This window comes from Vombatus ursinus, unplaced genomic scaffold, assembly GCF_900497805.2.
Source record: "Vombatus ursinus unplaced genomic scaffold, bare-nosed wombat genome assembly UNPS02010548.1, whole genome shotgun sequence".
NCBI classification, from domain to species: domain Eukaryota; kingdom Metazoa; phylum Chordata; class Mammalia; order Diprotodontia; family Vombatidae; genus Vombatus; species Vombatus ursinus.
In genome coordinates, this window is record NW_020950326.1 from 16,210,282 (window position 1) to 16,235,834 (window position 25,553).

Below are 25,553 nucleotides of genomic sequence, written 5' to 3' on the forward strand. Positions count from 1 at the left end.
CAGTTTCTCTCACACGCCATACTCATGCTTGTCTCTGCCCCCCTTTCCTAATGCAATGTATTCCTTCCACATCTGTCCCATCCAAATTCTAGCTAGCCCAGTCTGCTTTCTTCCACTCTTGTGGCACTTTTAATTAATTTATACCACACAACTCAGGAGCTGCTTATAATCTTATTTTCATGGGTTTTAGTTTTATCTTTACCTCTTCCTACTCCAATTTAAAATTACTTGAGTGACTCATACTTTCTGTGTATTCCCAAGCATTTTTCTGATTGAAAGTAGAGTATCTCATAGGACGTTAATTAGCTCCAGATAGGGATAATTAGTTGGCAAAAGAATGACAGAATGGATAGGTGTGATACCTGAATACAAGAAGGAAGACAGCGAAGGGACTCTTGCTAACAAGATCTGCTGTGTGACCAATATGTAGGCAAATATTGCGTAGCTGTTATTAAGAAGAAAAACATTTTATTACTTCAAATAGTTCAAGGCACATGGTATAAAGATGAGACAGTACAAAGAAAAATCTTTACCCATTATGATTTATTCTCTACAATACTTCATTAGAGGATAGAGTTCAATGATTTACACTCAGAAGTTATATAGCTAGGAGGCAACCAAGTGTAATACAAAGAATTGGTCTGACATCTCTGCACTGAAGGTCATACGAGGTCTCTTGCTTTAGGGAAATGAAATGAACAAAAAAATGAACAATAAAGTTCTAGAAAACCTACAGAAAGACAACTGTCAGTGAAAACTGTAGATGTTAATGTGACATGAAAAATAACTGATCCTGTGCAAAAGTTAAATGAACATCCAGGATTTTTTTTACAGACAATTTTTCTTATAAACAATAAAATATTCATAATGTTTTTACTATACACCTTTCAAATTGAAAGGGCCTCTACTGACAATGGCTGCTTTAACATTATGAAGTGAATAAATTTTAAGAACCTCACAGTGGAAACATCCCAACACTGACAAACTCCAGTGATCAAAGACATTATTTTAGTTAATGTAAAACAAGGACAAGTCATAATTACAGAGATAACTTCCTAGCTGTGGTTATCATGAGACAATCAAAACTTTCCAGACCAAAAGGCACTCACAGCTAGGGATGAAACAAACTCCAAATCAAACCAGCAAACTCTGAGTGAAGCTGGTTCCTTAGAAACAATATTTATTTGTCCAGCAGAACAGTGCAGGAACAAAATGAGACACTATGCAGAAAACAGGAGATTTCCTACCAATCGCCACATAAATTTGGCCATCCCTATCACTGCTGTCAGGCAAGTGGAAGGCAGTTAAGTTTCAATTTGGAGTTGTCATCTCCCTATGCAAAGCTGCCATATAATGATCCAGACATAGGATTATTTCCTGAGAACCACCTGCCGTGCGTTTTTATGAGGTGACCTTCACCAGCACACTTCTAAATTACTTTCTTACTAAACCACATTTAGGACTGATACTGACTATGCCCATTCCCTGGAGGGCAGATCAGTTTTCCTTGGTCCGCTCATTATTGCCCTCACCCTACCAAGAGGCATAACAGCATTTCCACTTCCAAACTAGGTGTAAATGTGAGAGGGGGAGTAAATGGAGTAAGGCTTCTTCGTTCCAAAGACACGGAGCCCACTTCCGTTTGCTTGCTGCTGTTAACGAGCCAGTCCCCCAGTACTGGAATTTTTATTTTATATTGTGTAGTATTATTTTCTCAGTTTGCTATTTTTAAATGGTAGCTACCCTCCCCCCACCCTCCCCTGAATAAAATAAAAAAAACACATCATACACAGGAGAAAGACACAGAACAGGGCAACATTTAAAAAAGAAAAATAGGCTTGAATAGCATGGCACTGTATGCTTGCATGACCAGTCTCACTGAGCGTGCTCAGGGGTGAAAGTTTAGCACCAATTTTTTTGCTTTTTTTTTAAACTCTTTAGAAATTAAACACAAATTCTAACATAGAACATTTGAACAGTAATGAGTGTAGCCCTATGTATCAATACTGTTGTACAGTTTAGAGGCGGATAGTTTGCCCAGAGCTGAACCACCCCTCTACATCAGTCCATGGCACCTAAGAGTAACTACTATCACTCTAGTTTGTAACGAGACTGATTTATTCTCAGCAGCAGGAAATCATGAAACAATCCCTTCATCTTCCAAAGCTTTTTCAGTAACATTGCAAGGGAAAAGTGATGATACATGAGAAATACCCAGCACAAAATTAAGTCTGGGGTGATATTGCACAGAAATCCTGATGTAACTCCTACCTTTCCCTCACACATGTATCCTCAAGAACAGCAGAGCATAATGTTGACACACAAAACTGCAAACATTTCCAAGAAACTAGAAGGACAGCAATGCTAAGAACAGCATGCATGTGGTTTCTTAGATTTCCCCCTTTACACATTAGAAGAAAACTCACAGGAACTTTTGACTTGACTGTCAGCCAGTTTCAAAAAGCCACACCATTATCACACTTAAACTTTAAAAAATATATTCATTCAAATACTGTATCCACTGGGTCAGTCATGCACTTCATCTCAAAGTCCTCTAACCACTGTTGCTGGTAATCAGTGTATAATCCTAAGAAGAATACTTTCATCCAACTGGCCTCCCCTTCTTTAGTCATTTTCCGACGCCTTATTCCAACGTTTCTTCCAAGTCCACGAGTCATATGTACGAGCACTGCACGGTGACATCACTGAATGAGCCAGTGAAGAATAGGTGAAAGGAGAAGGAAGAGCAACCTTACTAGCAGACGTTTGGAAATCAGCAAAAATGAGAAAGGGAAGTATGAGCGCACATGAAAGTCTGAAAGGTCTGGAATAAAATGATCTCTTCTTCATTTTGCCCTGGCGTGTTGGCAACTCCCGAGATGTGAGGCAAGATCAGTGACCTGCCAGCTAAAACTACACAGCTTTGCTCTGAAGACCTACAACAGATTAAAACAGTGAGTCTTCCCTCTAAAAGATCCATACACAGAACTGCCCTGCTTAAAGGTCCCCTAGGAAGCTTGCCTGAAATTAAAACTGCCTCGAGACACTGGATTCATTTGTCTTACTCTGTCCCTGTAAAATCCCTGACCCAACTGTGTATTTAAACATCAACATAGCTTTCAAGACCCTCCATCCAGCTCTAGGCACTGCTACCAATGTATGGGTGAGGTAGCCTAGTGGTCAAGAAGAGCTTTGTTGGTGAGACATGAGCATCTCTATGTTCACATACATACTCAGCAATGGCATTCTGCCCTTCTTCAGGCATCTCCGATCCATTCAGGAGCAGGCTATACCACATAGAGCACTCTTTAATACCAGTAAACTCAATGCAAGAAGACTGCCAGAGAATCCAGCTGACAGTGGGATGAGAGCTAAAATGTTCAGGGTTTATTTAGCAATGGTGAGATCTGCAATGTGCCATCCAAAGGGCTTTCGGGTATTTGAATGGTCTCTATACAGGAGCCTGAAAGAACTCATGGTGCCCAACAATTTAACCCTAACATGATGTCCACCTGTGATGCCTGGGAGCTGCATTCAACTCTTGGTACACACCAAACCAGAAGTTTAAAAAAAGGAATTTAAAATAACCTAAAAATGTTTCTTGTTGGACTCCGTTGCCCAGACTGCCAGGGGAACGCTCCTACTTGATCTGGGGTAGGTAAAGGGAAGTGGGAAGGAAATAAGAAAGGAGGAGGTTGGGGGGGGCTTTCATAAATCAACAATTCCAGCTTCCAGTGTGTGGCTGACACACGATACAGCAATTTGAAGTGGCGCTTGCATGCCTAAGGGTCTTCTGCACCTCACACAGTAATTCCTAGTCATGGAGGAGCCCCAATCCAACTGAACCCCATTTTGAGGAATGGCTGAGATAAGGCTTGGGCCCCTGAAGTTCTGTTTCACTCAGTGCAATCCCCCCCATCAGCTGGAAGGCAGACTCGGCAACGGAAGCTAGCATCATAAAATGGTGCAGTAATAGAAGTAACTGGACCAGGAAGAGGAGGCGTCTGCTCCAATGATGTCGTAGCCACTGGCGGCCACGGGGGGATGGGACTGGTCATGCAGCCGCGTGTCAGGAGTAATGATTGTAGAGGGGCGGGGCATGAAGAGTGCCATTCTGGAAACAAGGTTGACGAGAAGCAATATACTCTGCATAACTGATTGTCACTTTCTCGCTGCGGTACCTGTGAGGAAACAGGAAAGGGGATCAGAAATATACAACCATTAGTTTTATGGTATTATTCATTGGGGAAAAAGTAAAATATGTGCTCTAGTTGAAAGAATAAGATGAAAGAACAAAAGCAACCTCATTTACAAAGGATGAAAGACAGCACAAAAAAACAATGTTTGATTATTACAAATGAACAGGATGAAAAAGCACATTTACAATCCATACCTGAGCCTGTCTTTTATGAACACCTCACCTTTAAACATTATCTACATTTATCATCGGGATGCATTGCAGCAATCTGCTAATGCAATCTGGATGAAGAATTCCAGTGTCAAAATAAAGTGGTGGTACACTTTGAGATGGTTGCATCAAACATCCCAATTTGGGTGCTCTCTACTACTCTCTCTCTCTCTACAGAGAAGGTATGATAGTTCTGACAAAAATGCAAGAACAATGTATACCTCAAATTTTCAGGACAATAATCAAGTTAAGTTATTTACTACTAAATGTAGTAAAGGAACCTAATTTCAGGCCACATTATGAAGAAGCAGGCAAAAAGATCTTTGGGCTATAGGAAGGTTCTCTTTTTCTAGATAAATAAATACGTTAACAGTGCCATCAGAATCTAGAGCATTTTAGGTTTGCTCTTAAAAAGAGCCATGAATCAAGATGTAAAGCATGGGGTGTTACAAACCTATGGAGCCTACTACAGACCACAGGAGCTAGGTGTGATATTCCTTACCCATAGCCATCTCTTTCTCACTGTAATCACTTCTCCACTGCAAGGTGATTATTCCTGAATTTTGACAGGGATATGGCTGTTCAAATAAATTATAATAATAATAATGCTTTGTATTTGAAGAGTGCCCTTCTTTGGAGTCCAAAAGCACTTCATAAACACTAGGTTATCCTCCAATCGGACCTGTGAGGTTAGTAGGTGGCAAATATGATTATCAACAATTTTACAGATGGGGTAACCAAGGTCCCCAGATGCTAAGACTCTCAGCTCTTCCAATTCCACTAGAGGTATATTTTATAGAGATTGGAGGCTCGTAATTGGCAATTATCCAAACCAGTTAGGGCTAGTTCTTTTCAAAGAGCTATGTGACCAACCTAATGGAATGCCATCAGGCCTTCCATGTATACTCTAAGTGGATTTTCTCTGGGGAAAATGGAAATCAAAATACTTCAATCAAGGGATTACCATTTTTTAGTTTTCTTTTTCCCCTCATATGTTTGATAAGACCACTTTATCATATGCTCACATGAAGCTATGTATCACTACAATTCCTGTGTGAGCGTAACTGCAGATATGCACATACAAATGTATTAAGTACATTCTTTATTTTCACTTTTTAGTGTGCTCTCCCAGACTTCTTCTTCCCTGATCCATTACTGGAGAAGGCATTATTCTCCCCTTTACTAACAAAAGTTAACTTACGATTCAATTATAATGATAAGGACACTGAGACAGTGGCTTACCTGGTGAGCTTAATTGTTTTTCTAAATTCATTGGTAATTGGAGCCTTAAAGCCGCCTTTCCTGAGCAAGGAGTCTATCGTCTGGATCTGATCCCAGTCTGAGGAAGAGAGATCACAAAATTTTTAGTATTGCAATATACATTTCAAAGTGAATGCTGTTAAGTGTTCAAAAAGAGAAATGGGATTCTAGAGGAAGTAAAAATCTAATATCAGGCTGAACAATATACATACAATCAGAAATAAGGGAAATATAAAAGATCAAGATATGACATGCATGGTCACACACCTATGCACTTGCCTGCACATACCCTGTGTATGTGTCTGACTCTCCTAGAATCCATGAAGAAACCGCAGCGTCTGTGAAATAGTAACCCCATGTGTTCCATAATGCGTTTCCCCAGGCTCCCTGTTCCTGCTGCATTGACTCATAACCCATTTCTGCCAGATGACAACCGAGTTCAGTCACCTACAGTATATTAAAAATGTCCCAACTTAGCCTGGCCTGTTGGACTAGTGGTAGTGGTATCACACTGTAATGTGGGAAGATGAGCTCAAGTTTCTGCATTCATTTTACCTACATGTAGCCTCCTCTTTCAAATTAAAAGTACAAAGATAAACCATTTTGGCAGCCACAGTAGTTCCTAATTTTTGCTGAAAAGTATTGTTGTTCAAAGCTTACTTAATAAAGATAAGAAACTGTGTACTTGCAAGAATTTAGGAAAGCAAGGGGTAAATGTGTGTGTATGTGTGTGTGTGTGATAATGGATCAAAAGCCAAGCAAATAAAAAGAATATGGTAACTCCTCCACAAATTGCTATGCCAGAAGCATATTTAATTTTCCCAATAGCCTTTCAGAAATGGTTGTAGTACTTTAATGAATATGTCTCAAGCATACCTCTTATCCTCATCATTAAAAAACATTTAGTGAATGGCACTGGGCTACACTTGGACCTCAAGGAATTCAGTAAAATATGCTTTCTTTTGTGCCAAATTCATATTTTGATTTGTAAAGTAAATTCAAGCATAACTGAAAAACAAATTGACATGGCAACTGATATTCTCTCACCTACTTCACTGAGAAATTTTTAAATAATTATGAACATTTTTCTTTTCTAGGCATAAATCCCAAAGGTTAATCCCACAAAATAAATTAAAATGTTGTATACCACAAAATGAACAAGCAATCTTTAAAGTTTCTTTTTTTGAGAATATTTAAATAGTTTCACACATGCTTAGAGAAAATCTGTATAACTTAATTTATGTTTATACTGCATTATAAAAACTTGAACAACTACCTGGTTCTTCAAATACATAGTAGTTGTTTTTGATTCCTGCTAAGAACAAAAGTTAGAGTGGGAAATTTTTGATCAAGAATGATGTAAGACTATCAAATTTTTGTTACAATATAAACTTGTTAAAATGAATATATTGCTAGAGATCTCTTTCCTAACTCAGGGGTCCTAAAGGATTAGCAGGTGAAAATGTTTTGAACTTAGCAGAAGAAAAAGAAAGATCATTCATGTACCATCAACAACTATTCACTGATCCTTTTAGTTCCCAGATATTTTGTGTCTGGTGAGTAGTTTGAGAATTTAAGGGAGTGTTGTTTTTCTTTTTCTTTTTTTAGGCAATTGGGGTTAAATGACCTGCCCAGGGTCATACAGCTAGTAAGGGTCATACAGCTAGTAAGCGTCAAGTGTTTGGTTTGAGGCCGCATTTGAATTCAAGTCCTCCTGACTTCAGGGCTGGTGTTCTATCCACTGCGCCACCTAGCTGCCCCTAGAGTGTTGTTTTTCTTAATGTGACTAGGATGTTTTGAGAGGGGATGAGAAGGTGAAGGGTAATTGCTACTTGATAGCAGGACAAAAGTGGTAAAACAATCTTTACTTCACAACCCAACCTCCACCAAGAACAAGAACAATTAGATTCTTTCACTACAACTGTGGCCATTACTGGATTAGAATCAGAGAAAGCACTTGCTCAAAGGGATTATCTGTCCGATGTCTGCTAGAAAATGGAAATAATTTGCTACAAGAAGCTCTGCTCAAACAGTCAACAACCAAGGCTACCACATACTGAATGGTGTATTTCTCAGCAGTGAGTCAAGACTGATCTATCTCTTTGAGTTATCTTTGGTGCAAGGTTATATGCTGGGCTCACTTTTCTCTCTTTACACTCTCAGTGACCACACCAACTCCCAAGGGATTAATTATCACCTCTATGCAGATGACTCCCAGATCTATACATTCAGTCTGAAACTGTCTCTTGAGCTTCCATCATGCACCACTATTAGACATTTCACACTCGATATTCTAGAGACATCTCAAACTCAATGTATACAAAACAGAACTCATTATCTTTGTCCACAAAGCCTTTCCTCTACTGAACTTTCTTATTTCGTAGAGGGCAACACCCTCTTTCCAATTTCACAGGTTAATCCCAATCCTTGACTCTCCCTCACCCCCACACAAGCAATCAGTTTGCAATCAGCAACCAAATATTGCTGTTTCTTGCCCCTACATCCCTCACATCAATACCTTTTCTCTACTCACATATAGCTACCACCTCATCACCTTTCACTTGAATTATTAAAAAAGTCTAATTGGTTTCTCTGCCTCAAGTCCCCCTAATCCAATCCATCCTTCACACAGCTGCCAGAGATTTTTCTTTTTCTTTTTTAAGGCAATTGGGGTTAAGTGACTTGCCCAGAGTCACACAGCTAGTAAGTGTCAAGTATTTGGTCTGAGGCCAGATTTGAACTTAGGTCCTCCTGATCTCAGGGCCAGTGCTCTATCCGCTGCGCCACCTAGCTGCCCTGCCAGAGATTTTTCTTAAGCACAAGACTGATCATAACACTCCCTTACCCAAATTCTAGTGGTTACCTACCTATTGCCTCTAGGATAAATATAAACTCCTCTGTTTGGCATTTAAAGCCCTTCTCAGAGGGCAGCTAGGTGGTGGATAGAGCACCGGCCCTGAAGTCAGGAGGACCCGAGTTCAAATCCAGCCTCAGACCAAACATTTGACACTTACTAACTGTGTGACCCTGGGCAAGTCACTTAACCTTAAAAAAAAAAGCCCTTTACAACTTGGATTCAATGTCTACTTCCAGAATTGTACATTACTCTCCTTATTCAATTCAAACAGTAGCCAAATGTTATATTTATGCCTTTGCACTTCCCCACTTTTTCTTCATCTCTACCTGAGAGAATCTCCCATTTCTTTCTTCCTTCAAGAAACAAATCAAGCACTTTCTCTACACGATGCATTTCCTGATCCTGCCAACTATTAGTGTAATATCCTCCCTAATTACCTTGTGTTTATCCTGTATATATTTATAGATATACATGTTATCTCCTTGAAAGAAAGGACTGTTTTACTTTAATTTTGTATCCCCAATGCCTAAGAAGGCACATGGCACATTGATAAATAAATGCCTGTTGACAGACTGAATCATCTCAAAGAAGTCTTTGGTGTTCCAGTATATAACATGATTCCTCATTCTATTTTGCCAGTTTGTGAACAAGACCAGAGGGGCTGAAATGGTAGTAGTTAAAGAAAAGAGGACAAAAGATGCTTGGAGTATGTACATATGTTGTATGTACCTAAGAACACAATGGGGCTACGCAGTACAAATGTATAAATTACCAATCTGGTACAGATTATTTTGTCATAATGTATTCATGTAGAATGTTACACTGTATTAATGGTGTTGTAAAATGACTTTGGTGAGGAAAACCTTATGTAGGATTGGTCTATAGATAGTCAGATGGGAAAGGGAAAAAATCTTCCTTATTCCCAAGAGCATGCTAGAAAATTCACAGGCATAGCACCCAGAGACTGGCCAACACCGAACTCGCCAGGGCAAACATATATCTGTGGAATGATAATCCCATACCAACAACTTCTAGAAAAAATATTCTATGAGGCTAAAATAGTCGTCTTCTTTACTCTACTTGCGTACCTGTTCTCAAATCAATGTGATAACGACAGGTACAGTAGACCTGTAGGCCTCACCTTTCCCCTCCATTTCTCATTCTTTATGATATCTCTCAAATTTAAAGTACGGGAGGAGGTGAAGTTTGATTTCTCTTCAAAGATGAATGAAATCAAACAGAAACTAAAAATGATTGAGGATGCTTATAGAAAGTTCCTATAAAGTAGGAAACAATATGCAATATAGTCACCGGTTCTAACCTACAACATGTAAATAAGGTGAACATACATAATACCACTCTGTACTCAAAGTACTTTATACACACAGTGGCACAACCCAATTTCACCACCTTAAGTCCAATGAGATTCTTCTTCAGGTTCTATAGGAATTTAGCATTAAGAGGTTATTCTCCAAAGACTATAACTGCATCCCTAACAAACTGGAGAGGCTTCTTTCAGCTCACCTTGTTCCTTAGCGACCTCAGGTAAATATGTGGCTGTCCTTTTAACACCTTTTTCATTGATGAACTCAATTCGAATCCCATGTACCCCTACCTGTATGAAAAAAAGCAGACAAATGAATGACATTTACATGGTCTGATTACAATGTTAGTTCATTCATAACCTGACACTAATTTCTAAAATTAGCATGAACTGAGCCTTTGGGAAAAGAGAAATAATTTCATCAACACAATTTATCCTGCCTTGGTTGCTCAGGAGGGAAAAAATTTTAGATTCAGGTTCTGGGTTAGAAGGTAAGAGAAAGGAAGAAGTTAAGAGAAGCTACCTATCTCTTTTAGCCCTTTTTTTTGGTCTATGGGTAAGAGTGGCAGAGATAAATTCCTTAATTAATTGACCTGATTCTGGACAATTTATCTCATTTTTGACATTTACTAATTGTGCTAGTATTTCTACTATTAAATTCATGTAACAAAGAATTATTCTAACCTCACTCAGGAGAATCTTTGACCTGGGAACTACAAAATGTCTTTAATCTGGTAAAGGGAAAAGGATTTTGGAAAAGGGTGAGGATGGAATAGGTAAGGAGCAAGAAAAACTGGTCATTACACTTTTTTTCATTCTTGATACTTTTTTGTCACTAACCTTCCCCACCAATTTTTCCCATCTTAGTTAACATTCTTATACTCTCTTAATGAAGGAGACACATTACCATGTACTAACCCGAACCCACATGTAACGAGAGAGATGCAGTTCCAAATGCAGCTGTTCTCACCTCCCAGTCCAGGTAATCACTGGCATCCTCAAAGTTAGTAAGGAGGGAGACAGAGCAGAAAAGTTTAGGCAGCTCCTCGCGGGTCAGGGGGGGAAATCGGCTGTCCTTAAGTGCACTGTAAAATGACATTAAATCACAAACATACAAGAAACAAACTAAAATGAGGCAGCTGTGGATTAAGTATCCTGGGATCACAAAAGCCCCTATCCTGAATATAAATAAATCTTACTTCAGGTATTCTGAAGATAACTAATTTTTCTGTAACAAAATACTACCACAACTTCATATTATTCCTTGTTCATATTTTGATTTCATACAATTTTCTTATTGATTACCCAGATTTGAACCTTTATAGTTACTTAAAAATTATGCTAAAAATTGATTGCAATTTTGTTCTTTTATAAGTCTTAGATAGGGAGGGATTTCCCTGACCATAGCAATTTTGCAGTTCTCTAGTCCTGGTGTAATTACCTGGTTAATGTGTATTCCCTGAGTCCTGAATGAAGATTCATGGCTGAGAAGGTTCCAATACAGCCACGAAGCCGTTTGTCTCTCCCTGTCTTCCATGTCACAAAGAGTGGGCTAAAAAAGCAAAACAAAACATTCTCCAGACTCAAATTAGTAACAAGTAACAACCAAACCTTCTGGATTTGTTCTTTTCAGTTTCTATTATTGCTACCAAAATGATTTTCTAAATTGTTGACTGCTTAAATGACTATTTCGGGAAGTATTTTTTTTTTCTCCTATGGTCTACTCTTTTTTCACCTTTTCCCAAAGTCTCAGATTTTCCTGGTTATAAAGAATCCCACATAGCTGCATAGAAGATTTGCGTAAGCCTCTATCACCCTGTGTTCTTCTTTCATAACAGATTCCTATACGTCCCATCCTATTTTTAAATTTCAGTTTTTCAACTTTTCCGAGAGCCCTATTTTTGCCGCCCTTCCTTCCCATTCATTCATCATCTTTTCCCTTATTTTACCATGATCCATTCACTCCATCTCTTTCAATCAACTAAGGAAATTACTTATTGTCCACCAGGCCCCTTTATTCCTCACTTAAAACTTTTCCAGATCACCTAAAAAGTTTTTCTAAAGGCACATGTCTCAGGCCACAAGTGTTTGCTACAGTTATGTTATGCTATAACACTTTTTTTTCCTACTGTCTAAGCTTTCTGAGAACACCTGGCACTCCTCATAAAGTACTACCAATGGACATTGTTTAGTTTTTCAAGCTAACATCATGGGTTACTGGTTACTTACTATGGTAGATGAAATACATATTTTCATCTGTATCTTCAGGAGTATTATCTCTAAGAACTATCTAAAATCCTTAATACTTTACATTCTGCACCTCCCTTCCACTCACCCAAAATACTTTCTGGAAATACCTGAATACCTTTAAGTCCAACCTTCTAATACAGGAGTTCCTAACCTTTTTGGTGTCAAGGACCTAGACCTCATGGGCTGTCTGGTGAACACTTCTCAAAATATTTTTAGATGCTTACAATAAAATACATAGGATTACAAAGAAAACGATAGGATTACAAAGAAAATCAATTATACTGAGATACAGTTAATCCCTATCTATCTCTCTAATTCTCTATACAAAAGGAATGCTTGGACCCCAGGTTAAGAGCCACTGTACTAACTAATCGTGAACTTTTCCCACTTCACATTTGATAGCCCTTCCGTCTTTCATGGATTTCTTTAATACAATTTCTTTATTTCTTTAATACAATACTCCAAAAAAAATTTCCTGCCAACACTATAGGTTTACAGATTAAGAGTTGAAAAGAACCTCACAAATCATTTCGTTAATATACCAGATGTTGGAAAATACACTATTACAGATGTATAGCCCAAGTTGTTTTTATTTTTTTTTTTTTAAACAGAATTTCTTCTTCAAACCCATCCACAGCACAGATTTTATATTTGGATAGTTCTTGGCTCTTCTAAATGCAGAATATAAAATGTATCCTTCCCTTTCACAGTTGAAGGAGAGGTCACTGTTTCTATTGGTTCTCAAGACACTGTTGAAGAGCTAGTTGTTTTCCTCAAATCTCTGCTGCTGGCCAGCACATTTATCACCTTCCTCCCATTCCTTGTTCTCTTTATTAATTGGCTCATATTTGCATTTAGATAGGGTGTCAAGAAAAACAAGCTTCCCAGGTCATCCTTTACCCTTTCTCCATATATGACAGTAATAATAATAATCTCTTCATTTCACAACATCTATCACATGCAATAATATTACAATGTGCCTATCTAATATAACTTATTTTACTTTGAAAACAAAAATACCACACCAAATCCCTAACCTATTTATCCCTCTGCATACCTCTTACTTTCTCTATCCCATTAATTTTATATGTGATACGGTTTATTTTATTTATTTATTAAATTTATTTATTAAACAATGAAAAAGAGCACTAGGTCAGGGACCGAGGTTCAAGTCCAGGCTTTGCTGTTTATTATCTGTGACCTCAAGCAACTTACTTAACCTCTCTGGACTCAGTTCCCTTATCCGTAAAATGAGAGAGCTGGGTTAGATCATCACTGAGGTCTCTTCCAGCTCTAATTCTATGAAATGGAAAAGTTGGTGCAGAAGAAAAGGAGTAACTGTCCTCAGAACCAACACATATAATATCAGGAAGAGGGTATTTTCAAAAGGTATTTTATAATCTTGCTTAGATATTAAAAAAAGTTTTAGCTGTCCTCTGTTTTTCAATACCGGTTACTTTTCCTTAAATTCATTGCCTTATTCTATCCCAAAGTCTTCTTTTTAATAAAAACATTTTACTGACCAGTGAATGCCGCACCCTACCTTCGTAATTCACAGATGGTACTTCTTTATCGAGAGGAAGGTGTGTTTCCTTATCAGTTTTCCAGGACAGTGATTGTTCTTTACAACTTATCATTGCCTCTCTAGGTATATAAAAGCTTCATATTGCTTTTATCGGACTATCTGTGCCCACCCTGTGGTAAAGCCTTCCGAGCTCATACTGGTTTGATTAATCAGTCAGACACACTACACGTTGACTCTGATGTCGTGATGTCATTTTGGTCCTCTTCAAGGATGAAGGACAACAATTGGTCTTAAACAATGTTAAATGCATAAAAAAATAAACAACAACAAAAAAAAAACCACGAAAATTTTGCCCACTGCAATCACCAATTCCTTTTCCCATGTCTTTTCTTAGTAATTTACTTTCTACAAAGTACACAAGTAGATGTATGATTAAATATTCTCAAAAAATTACTAACAACTACAAGACCCCCTTGGAAACCCACCTCACTGAGAATAAAAAGTTAAAAATGTTAACATTTAAATTTTCTTTCTTAACATTGTCTTTCTTTCTTTCTTAAAGTCCCAAGTATGTGTTATTTTGCCTAACCATTATAACTGTGCCTTGATTGGTCTGTCCTCAAATCCTACAGTGTTTCCAGATCAATCTTTTAAAACAAACCTAAACAAAAATCACCAAAAAAACTTTCATGTCTTTTTCCCATTGAAAAAAATTTCCAATGGTTCCTTGATGCCTCTGCAATAAGATCTACACTTCTACGTAAACCATCTAAGACCCTTCATAATGTTGCCTTAACCTACCTATCCAGCTCAATCATTCTTTATTCTCCACTGTGAATCCCGTCATGTAGCCAGAATGGTATTTTCTCTGGGCCAAAGTATATCATGTTAATTCTCAATCTTGCTTTGCTTGTACCTTTCTCCTCTTTTACAATTTATCTAATTCAGGGCTGTCTAATCCTGAAAAGGGCTGCCTCAGAGAGCAATGAGTTCCCAAGCAGAGGCAAAATGTTCTACACCCTGGATGGTGTAAAGAAATCTTTTGCAACAGGTGGGAAGTTAAACCTTAGAGAACCTTTATGATCTTTTCCATTTGTAAGAGGCTATGCTCCTAACTCCAAGTCATCCTGCAAGGTCCTACTCAATTTCCATTTTCTCTTTCAAACTTCCTCTAACAATTCCAATCCAATCAGGTACCCCAACTATAAACTCTCAGAATTTATCTATACCATTCATTTGAATTTACTTATGTACTACTGTGAGACAAATCTTCTATAGTAATTTAACTTGGTTGTGCACCTAGTTACATTCCCAACTTGGGCTACCAGGGTTCTAAGGGCAGGGATGGTTGATCATAAAATGTTGTATTCCCCATAATCCTTAGGTCAATCCTATGGATATTGTAGGTGATTTATAAACATATTTCTAAAAACACAAGAATGTTTCATATAAGCCCTAGGAAAGGAAACTAAAGAGCCAGCATTTTTAAGGGGCACTTTATATGCGTCCCTATGAAATGGCCTTTAATCCCAAGGGAGATAAAAATCATGAAGAGCCACCACAGACTGAGCAATAATCCAAATTCTGTACTTAAAGTAGTTAAGTACTACTCATCAGCTCCAGGTCAACAATTTAAGATTAAACATAGACCCTCTTCCCTGTGTTGGTGACCCTTGGCTTCCATGAATGCTGATACTACACAAAAGGAACAACAGGCAAAGTAAAATGCAGCAGAAACTGGAGGAATATGTATTAGAAACAATGCAAGATTGCTGAAGAAGAGAGATATATAAGGAAACATTTCTTTTTGTTAACATTTGAGTCCCCTCCCCCATCTATAAATTGACCCAATGAGGAAGACCTTAGATAGCATCGTCTTCCAGTTGGACAAACCGGACAGAGGTTAAATAACTCACCTAAGGCAATGGGAACTACCAGAAGAGCCAAGAACAAAACCTCCTCCTGATTCCCAGGTCATATTTTTATCCGTAAGATCACACTTCCTCCAAATGCAACCAGACATCTTATCCACTGCTGAATCCAGTAGATGTTCTAATATATCACTTTGACTTTTATGTGTCATTGTTTTATTCCTACTTACCCATCTCTCAAATGATTATTAAAGCTTTTTATGACATAAAGACCACACCCTCCCAGAGTAACCCAGAAAGGTGACGGCATGCCTGCTGGGCAACTGCATCTTCACTGCCCACATATGGGTTTACTCACTAGGGGTCATTGGTGAATCTAGGAAGTCGTGGCTGGGGGAAGCCATAGAGGTGACAATAGAGGACATCGAAGCAGTAGCAGCACATTTCCGCTGTCACCACCAGATTCTTGGTGGTATTGGCAGTTCCATTGGGCCGGGAAAGTGGGCTCAGAGCTCCCGAAGTGGGATTCATTCGAGTAATTGGGGAATTTCCAGTCCCCAGAGTTAAGTCAGACACATTCTCCCTTCCATTGCTCCCATCCACATGCTGGTGGTTCTGAAGAGGACCTGAACTAGAGCCAGGTACAGTTGTTGACTGGTTCCCGTGACTGTGTGTTCCGCTTCCTGATAATTTGGGCTTCTTTACTCCACAACAGCCTGCTGCCAACTTGGGCTCTAGTGGAGGAACACAGCGTCTTTTTCCCATCCTGATTCAGTGCTTGAGGTCTGGAATGCTGCAGAACCCTATCAAGGGGGGGAAAGTGAAGAATTAGGCTGAATGGGAAAAAAAAACCAAACCAAAAAACAAAGTCTGTGTAGCTACAAATCTTGCTTCCCATTCAAGAAGTACAACTTGTAGGGAAAGAAAAGATCAATGAACCACGGGGCTAGAGAAAATTTTGAGATACCACCTAATTCAGGGGACACCCAATCATTTCCTAATAAGTTACTCATGATTTTCCCAAAGTCTTATGGTCCCCAGAGGGGTGTGCACATGTACATATGTACTCTAATACTGCAAATTGCTGAGAGTTGCCAGTTCTCTCCTCATTGCTATAAACTCCTGTGAACTGAACTATTAACACAAGTGGGATACAGCAGTGGCAACTGGGTTGAAAACTAAGATTTCAAGATGAAACGGTAAACCACAATTAGCCCATACCCCTCTCATCCCTCCTTTCCAATTTATTCCTCTCATTTTCAGAATTAACACTGGACTATTCTGTTTTTAAGGAAATGCAGAGAAAATGTCATAAAATTCTTTGGCATCTTATTTCAACATTTAATAACCAATACTTTCAGGAAGTTCTTCCTCATTAACGTCAATCTTCTTGCTACATGTACCCAGTAAAGATAATACAGGACTAAAGAAAATAAAAAAAGAAAAGTTAAAAAAAAAAAAAGAAAATATAAGATCACAGATTTAGAGCTGGAAAGAGCCTTAGAAACCATCGAGTTCAATCTATTAATTTTACAAATGAAGAAGATGACATTCAGAAAGGGGAGGTGACTTGTCCAAGATTACACAGGTATTAAGCAGCAGACAAAGGATTTGAATTCACGTCTTCTTGAGTCCTAATCCAGCACTCCTTCCACCCAACCAGTGTGTCTTCCTATAACTGTTTCACATACCACTATCTTTTATAAGAATTCAAAATAAATCAAAAGACTATCATTAATCAACACTCAACAATCTCTTTAAGTTAAATAATACCAGTTACTTTCACCTTTCCTCCCTTATAGGACTGATTTTCCAACTTTTAAATGATCTTTAGTTTTCTTTTGAACCCTCTTCAAGCTCTACACATTGCTTACTGTAGCTGCAAAATAAATAAAAATTTAAAAAAATTTACAACCTGACAAACCAGGACAGAGTAACATAACAATATAAACAGGTGTTCAATATGACCAGACTACCAGGATACAGCCTGTACTTTATTCATTTCACAGAAATGGAAAATGAGTCAAAGAGCATGAAATCCACTTGGACAAAAACAAAATAAAAAAAATTAGGGGACACTTAAATGCTGTTTGATGATAATGAGAAGGATAATGTTAACTAACAATCTGGCAGTAAAATCTACTGGACTTTTAGTCAGAAGGATAATAAGAGAAACTACTCTGGGACAATTTAAAACAGACTAGTCACTGCCAGAATTATAGAATTTTAGAACCAGAAGGAGCCTTAGCCAACTCCTTCATTTTACAGATAAAGAAATGGAGGTCCAATGGGATGATGACTTGGCCAAAGTCACAAAAGCTAGTTTAGTGGCAAAGTTGTCTTAGTAAACAACCCAGAACTCTCAATTCCATTCCCCCTGTAAGAGTTCTGAGTTACTTGGTATTAGTTAATAAGCTCTGAGTTAGACCTGAGCTGACACTCTCTACGGGAGATACTGAAGCTCCCTACAAACACCTAATAGCTCCCCAGGGACTCTGATCAGTCACAAGGGAAAGAACCATTTTAGCTTTCACTGTCTTCAAGGTATGCAAAGCCAAATGCCAGCGAGAGCTACACATCTCTTAAGATGCTATTATTTAAGATAATATTTATAGATTCATAAGCTAAATAATTTTAAACTCCCTATTAGCTAAATCCTAACCATGGTAGTGTTCACAACGCTGACTTAAAATAAAAACAATTTTAATGGCAGATTTTGCCACTACAGCTGAAGGCTTTAAAAAAAAAAAAAAGGAACAAACAAAACCTATGGGCATCACTTCAACTATAACACAATATATTTAGAAGTTCATTCTATCACTGTCATATTGGTATAAGATGAAAACTACTGGCATCCTTGCCTATGCATCATTTTCTAAGTTATCTAATAGGGACAAGTAAGGGTAGGGAATAATTAGTCAATGTTTATGGGGAAATGTATTAACTACAAACCGTAGAGTGATGAAGCAGTATTATCTGTAGAGGGCTGGAATCTGAGTGGAGCCATCAGTGTCCTTAGGTGGCCCTGCATTTAGGTCCCCTGCCCTGAGAGAAGCAAAGAAAAGCCCCTTAGAGGGTTTTTTAGCTTAGAGGAGACAAAGGTTGAACCACACAAAGAAAAAAATTTCCTCTTCCACATAATTCAATTTTGCATTTGGTGGCTATATTCTTAAGCTAAAAACCCAGCTAAGAGAAGACCTGTAACTTCACTGAAATTCTTCTGAACAAGCAAGAGAGAATTTCAAATCTAGATCAGGTCTGAAATTAAATGAGATTGGGAGAAGAATCAGCCTGCACTCAGTACACAGTTAAATATCTCAAATGTGCTCATTTTCAGAACTCTCATACAAAATGATCACATTCTAACTTATTTTCAATTCAGTGTTAACTTTATCTCCTACCGAAACCCCTATATACAATGACAGACAAAAAGATCTTCTGGTTTTGTTAATCCTGGGCATTTCTCTGGAGATCACTAAACTAGTAATAGCTCAATAACCTTACTAGTCAACTAAAGCAAAGTTGAAAATGTATTTGTATCAAAACATATCTGCAATCATCTGACAATGTCAATCTTACATGTACCTGCAGCACGAACCTGATAATTAAAGAAACTTTTCCAAAATGGTCCAGTATTTGGCTCTTTATCTTCACATAGGCCAAAACCCAAACTTTTGAGGGAGAATAATTACTGCAACTCTGCTTCCAAAGAGCCATCTATACAGACAGGCAAGACTAGATAACCCTTGTGACTCCACACAATGACCAAATAAATACTAGGTACTTGATAGTAGGACTTAATCTAACTGAATAACAGCATACTACCATGACAGACTGCCCACCTGACTGACTAGATAAAAACAGACATACTACCCAATGGCACAATCCTCTTCTTCCAAAAACCATGAGTAAATTTGTTTTCTCTCTTCTCTAACACCCTAGGGAAAATCACCAGTAGTTTACAATTCTCTCAAGCATCCCAGGTTGGGTGCCTTAAAATCACTGTTCCATTTATGAGAAATGGACGTTCTAAGATGCTGTTTCATAAAAATTATAGTACATCAATGAGATCAACCCTTCTAGGTTGATACTTAGTGACTTTAAATCTAAATTTAGTTACCATCAACAAAAGCAAACATTCGATTACATAGTAACTTCTACAAAGCCTTAGCGCTCTATTTAAAAAAAAAAAAAACCACAAAAAACCCAAAACACAAACATTATAAGCAGATTTTTCCACGATTTGTCCAAATCAGAGAGGATGTCCTTGTCAATGAAAATGAACTGGCTGAAATCTTATTCTCCTAGGATATGAATGAAGTCCACAGGTGGAAGAAAATGGGAAGAAATAATAGGTGTCACTGCCTCTAGTGCAATTAAGATTGGTTTAGTCTTCCTATTCATCTAACCAACATCAAATTTTAATCCCACAGAGAATAAAATTCCCTCAAGATTAAACTATTAAACTATCTCCATATTTTCTCATTAGCCGTGCTATTATAATTTCTACTACAATTATGATGAATCCTGTTTGTTACTACCTTCTATCTTCCCAATGCACCAAGCAGATTGCGGGGTCCTCAAATTTAAAAATATAAATCTAGGAGATTCTAGTTTCCCAATTATGCATATGCTCATTGGTAAAGAAAGTGACTTTACTTCTTTTCTTAGGAGGAAGAATTCATATCACTTATCATTCATTCTCTGTGATCAGCTTTGTGATAGACAGATTTAGAAAATACTAATGCCACTTAGAATTGCTAAGCTACATGGAAGAGCTCCCAGCCAGTTGTTTATAAACTGGAGGGCAAGGACTAATATGTCTTTGTATCTTTCACAGCGCCTAGTGTCCTTCTTATATTAGGCTCTCTATAAACATCTGCTGAATGAATAATTATGAATATGAAGACAAAAGTAATCAATCATCTAGAATATGCACTCCAGGTTAACTTCAAAGTTTTAATTTGTCCAAAGTTCCCAGACTTGGACAGTATTCCCTCAGCGTTGTGTCTTCGTTATCCTTCCACCTGGAAGACTGCTTTGCACACAGTTTGCACTTTATAAAATGTCTACTGAATGGGAGACTGACTGCTAAGAGTTTTCACAAGAAAACAACACACTTTTCTTCACAGGTGCAATCTACAACCTGATCACTAGGTCCTCCATTCCTTTATGTGGCTGATTTAGTTGTCACTGAAGCAATGAAGTGATTTGTACTGTGGTAATCCATTCCTATCGTATCAGAAAATGCCTGAGAATTGTAAACTCTACTTAAAGCAAAGTAGACAACTGAACAATTATTCATGGCAAAACAGGTAGCTAACTCAAGCTACAATGTTCTCGGTTTAACTGAATGCTCAGTTAAATTTACTCAGTTTAAATTATGCAGTTTAGTTATCTTTTCTGCTAAAATCCACTATTTAAGCTTTCAATTAGGGCGGTCTTTATATTAGAAAGTATTTTTTGCATACATTCAAGTTCAGGTGGCTCTGGTTTGTTTGAAAAAGGGACACAACCTCAAGCTGCTCTGTCATTTGAAAATTTTTTCGTTTGCAGCCTAAAAGAGTATGAATTTATTTGATAGAAGGGTAAGACTTAAGACCTATTTATTTGGACAGGTAAACTGACCTTTGGTGGCAACTTACAAAGTTTCAGAGAAGACTCAGGATTCAGACAGGTGTTAGACTAGATGACTTCTGAAGGTCCCTTCCAACTCAATGATTCTATGATCTATGGTGGAACCTATTAATTCCACTCTTAATAATTTTATTTTACAAATAAGCTTGAGATCCTTAGACAAATCTGCATTATTAATAGGCTATTGAAATGATCTAGAATTGACATGTCCCACTTGTTGACAGGGTTCAATCAGCTCATTTTCCTGGACAGAAGCAGATGTCCTCTGCTCATTCCCTCATGGCTCTATATACTAAATCAGATAACTTATTACTTTGACTTTCTATGACATTATGCTTGATTGTCCCTTGTAAAGCCTCACAACCAGTTGAAGAGGACCACCATCCCTGTTAAAAATAGCACTCTCTTATTAAGGGTAGCAGTATAATAATAAAAAAAAAAAAGATCTTTAACATTACACTGGTGGTTACTGGTTCCCAGAAATTCTGGAGAAAAATCTTAATATTCAGAAATTCTACAAAGAACCACCTTACAGCTCGACAAATCACATGACTAACATAGAAGTACTTTTCTGATAAACTTTTAATTTTCTCTGTCACTAGTAATCACTTTTTTTCCTTTCAACAATTTATTCATGAGTAAAATCACTTGTTGACCTTTCAGTATGAGATGTTAGAAAACTGAGTAGTTCATGGGCTATCCCAAAGTGAGAAGGAATCCTCATCTACCTGTGTCTTGAATAAAAGCTGGTATGACAAAGGAACGTACTTTTAAAAAAGGGTTCATTTGATAAGTAGGCCATTGTTGGAGAAAATATGAAGCCTGCTGGAAAGAAGGTAAACTACTACACAAAATGGTTAACTGGGGTTATTTTCCAAGTTAGGTTAAAGGAGCTATTAAACTCTGGATTAAGAAAAAATATATACTTTTATTTTTTGAGAAAGAGCCTAAGATATCCTGTTGCAACACTTGGTCTTCTAACAAAAAGGACCGAAACTTTTGGGTACAGGGAAGTAGGAGTTCTGTTCAAAGTCCTGAAATCTGTCTTAATCAAACTCTCTACAAAGCTAAGACATGGCAATCTTTGTTATAAGGAAAGGAAAAAAATCCACAAATTTATTAACTATTTTTATGGGTACAGAAACTGTACCTGAGCAGTAATTTTGTCCTACTTACAGAAATCAGTAAGAGGGAAAAAAAAACACTCTAACATTTGCCTCAAACAATAGCTTCAAGGATTGCTCCTGTATTTTTGCTAGCTCAACTTCAAGAACAATGATTGCTTGTAAATTATAATTTCAACCCTGTCATCCCAGAAAACAAATATACAGATAATATATATGCATTATTTAGTATTTCTTTCCAAAACCTATTTGGACAGATGTTCAATACTTCCTTCAATTTAGGAAGAGTCTGGGTTTGTGTTCCTGATCTGATATTACATGACTACGGACCAATTATAATCTCGCAGAGCCTTGGCTTAGTAATTTGTTAAAGGGAGTTAAAATCAGTTCTGCATATCTACAAAGCTGACAAGAGTATGTGGAAAATCTTGAAAACACAACAAAGGCTTTCTAGTTAAATTCTATGGAATTAGCTGCTCTAAAGCTACACTTTAGACCTTCGTTTGGGGTTTATGTTTAGTATACCAATTATTTTCCATACCATCTGTGAATTTTATATATGAATTAGATTTCATTAAAATGATATCAACAGCAAAAGCTGAGACAAACGCTCCAGAAGGCAGTGTACAGCATAAACTTACTGCATAATTCTATGAATTCCCTCTGATACTGATCTGCACCAACTCCAGAGGCTATTTCTTGTCAAAACCAGTGGAAGTATAATGTTTAGTTAGCATAACAGACTTAGTGAATTTTATTTTCACTCAGTCTCTGCAAATCATAATCTAACTAGAATAAAAAGGAAAGGCTGAAGCTATGCCCTGTTCTAATTTGACTTTGAAGATTATGGAAAATAAAATGACTTCAATTAAAGTCAAAGAGTAAGAAAGAACAATGGACCCCATCACCATCTCCTTGGGGAACTAAAAATATCAAAACTGGAAGCTTTCAAGGTATACAGGACCTGACACTGGAAAAGAACACACACACCTAGCCTGTGAAGTTTTCTTTTATTTCTAAGACAGCTACACATTTTATTTTGAGTAAGTACAAGGTCATACTCACTGAAATCAGAAAATGTATATGGCCAGAGGGGCAGCTACAGCAGGGGGGGGGGGCTATTTTGTATCTGCAATGAATTTTCCTTTTTCCAGTTCCATTCCTGCTTTCTGTACCTAAAATGTAAAGGCAGTGAATTAACAAAATCTGAGAAAGGAGAAATAAGGCTTATTTCTCTGTAGTAGCTAAGAAAAGAGAACAATTTCTAGAAAACTGTAGCTGCAGAATAGGCTTTCCTCACCTCAAAACATTCAGAAACCTAGATAACGTTGGTTGACTAGCTGAAAGCAGCAGCAATGGTCACATTTCCTGAACCACCCTATCCTTGATGCTATATCAAAGGGAAGGATGTTGATGAATTTAATGTTTTATAAAATGCTGTGGGATATAAGGTGCATTAAAAATTCCCCTAACTTTAGGTTAAAACTTGCTTGCTCCTGAATTTCATGAACAAAGAATTTTCCACATCCTCAGAAAAGCAATAAGCAAAGAACTGATGGACAGCCCCATACCAACACCCCTGCCAGGGTAGTAGGGGCAACACATTTCATTTCCTTTGTAGCAAGGATGATTGGATGCTCCAAGAATTCCACATTCCTGCTTCTGAATCTGTTGTCTACTCCCCAGTCCTCCTCTGGCTCCTAGGGCTAGAGTGAGTAAGGACCAGGAGTCAGGGCTATGTTCAAGGCAAAGAGTGAGGGTGTTGAGCAGGAGATTCCAGGCCCCATATCCTGAGGGGCTGAGAAAGGGGGAGGTGGTAAGAAGGTAAGGGATCTCTGGGGAAGTAAGATTCAGGTTTGGTTCTGCTTAGACAGGAGGTGAAGAAGACAAATCAGAAAGGGGGGGACTGGGTTGGTTAAGCTCAGAGGAAGTGTGGTAAGAGAAATAGACGGGGAGACTAGGACAAGAGAAGGTCAAACCAGGACAAGGATGGGAAAGATTAGAGAAGCCAGAAGGGATGTTTCTGGGTTAGGGAAAGCTGAGGGGTAAGGAAGATGGCTGGGGAGATGACATGGGAGTCTACAGCCAGGGAAGTAAAAGATCTCCTTGGGACAGGAAATCAAGATAGTAGGTAAGAGTAAAAAAAAAAGTGTCAAGTAAAAAGATAATGGAACATCATGGGAACCAATACAGGATGGAGGATGAGAAAAGTAGGAGGAGGAGGTAAAGAGAAAGGAGAAGTGGGAACGGTCGGTGGAACAAGAAACCGTAGGAAGGTGAGGAAAGAAAAGTGAAGGTGGGAGAAAGAAGGGGGGGAGATGGGGGAAAGAGGAAGGTGGGGAAAGAAGCGGGGAAATGGGGAAATAGAGGACAAAGGGGGAGAAAGAAAGGAGGAAGGCGGGGAAAGGGGGAAGGTGGGGAAAGAAGGGAGGAAGATGAGGAAAGAAGGGAGAAAGAAAGGAGGAAGGTGGGAAAGAAGGAAAGTAGAGAAAGAGAGGAGAAAAGTGGAGAAAGGAGGAGGAAGATGAGAACTGGAGGGAGAGCAGGGAGCAGAGACAGCCCAAATGCTGGGGTCACAAGGGAGGGGTCGGCGGGTGGAGCTGGAGCCGGCTGGGCGCCCCGGAATCCCGCCGCGGGGGAGGGGAGGCCCGGGCTGAGGGGGGGAGGGGGCGGCGGGTCCCGGCCCCGCGCTGGCCACCAGGGGGCGCCCGACACCGCCAAACTTTCCACAAACCCGAGACTGTTTCGAAAAGGGTTTTAAAAGAAAGGCAGCCTGAGCCCCGCCGCAGGGGGCCGGGGGCGGGCCGGGCTCGGGCCGCAGGGGTCCTCCCGCCTGCCCCCAGACACGAGCCTGCCCCCAGCCCTCCGGCCTACAGCCGGCGGCCCCCCTTCAAGCCCGGCCTCGGGGCCCAGGGCCCCCAGCCCCAGCTCCCCCCGCCCGGACTCGAGCTCCGGCCCCCTCCCCTCCCTGCAGACCAAGCGCGGAGGGCGGCAGCGACGACGCCGACTTTCTCACCTTTTTTCCCGTCCCTGGAGCAGCCGGGACTTCTCGCGCTGTGCCTCCTCCTCCTCCCGCTTCATGGAGCCATGCGCCTGGGTGGGGGCTCCCCAGAGAAGCGGGCCCACCAGTCGGAGTGAAGTGTGTCGGGCCGGGCCAAGCCAGAGGAAAAGGAGGAGGAAGGGGGGAGGAGAAGGAGGAGGAGGCGGAGGTGGAGGCGGCGACGACGGCGGCGGCGGCAAGGAGGAGCTGCTGGAGGGATTCCCTGGGCGGCTGGAGGACTGAACCGAGGTAGGAAC

The 25,553-nt window shown here is 39.1% G+C and overlaps 1 protein-coding gene across 3 annotated transcripts; it reads right to left on the reverse strand.

The window, feature by feature from the left end:
* Positions 1-524: 524 nt before the first annotated feature.
* Positions 525-25,360, reverse strand: AMMECR1L (AMMECR1 like). Of its 3 annotated transcripts, none has more exons than XM_027854690.1 (7): positions 25,273-25,360; positions 15,854-16,298; positions 11,291-11,401; positions 10,820-10,934; positions 10,050-10,140; positions 5,651-5,747; positions 525-4,181 (listed from the first exon to the last, which is right to left on the reverse strand). In XM_027854690.1, the coding sequence occupies exons 2-7, from the start codon at positions 16,258-16,260 to the stop codon at positions 4,070-4,072; spliced, it is 933 nt and encodes a 310-aa protein (XP_027710491.1). In that variant the 5' UTR covers positions 16,261-16,298; positions 25,273-25,360; the 3' UTR covers positions 525-4,069. The 3 variants fall into 3 exon arrangements, with proteins under 3 accessions (XP_027710491.1, XP_027710490.1, XP_027710489.1); XM_027854689.1 differs by lacking the exon at positions 25,273-25,360 and adding an exon at positions 23,322-23,411; XM_027854688.1 differs by lacking the exon at positions 25,273-25,360 and adding an exon at positions 18,448-18,531.
* Positions 25,361-25,553: the final 193 nt, after the last annotated feature.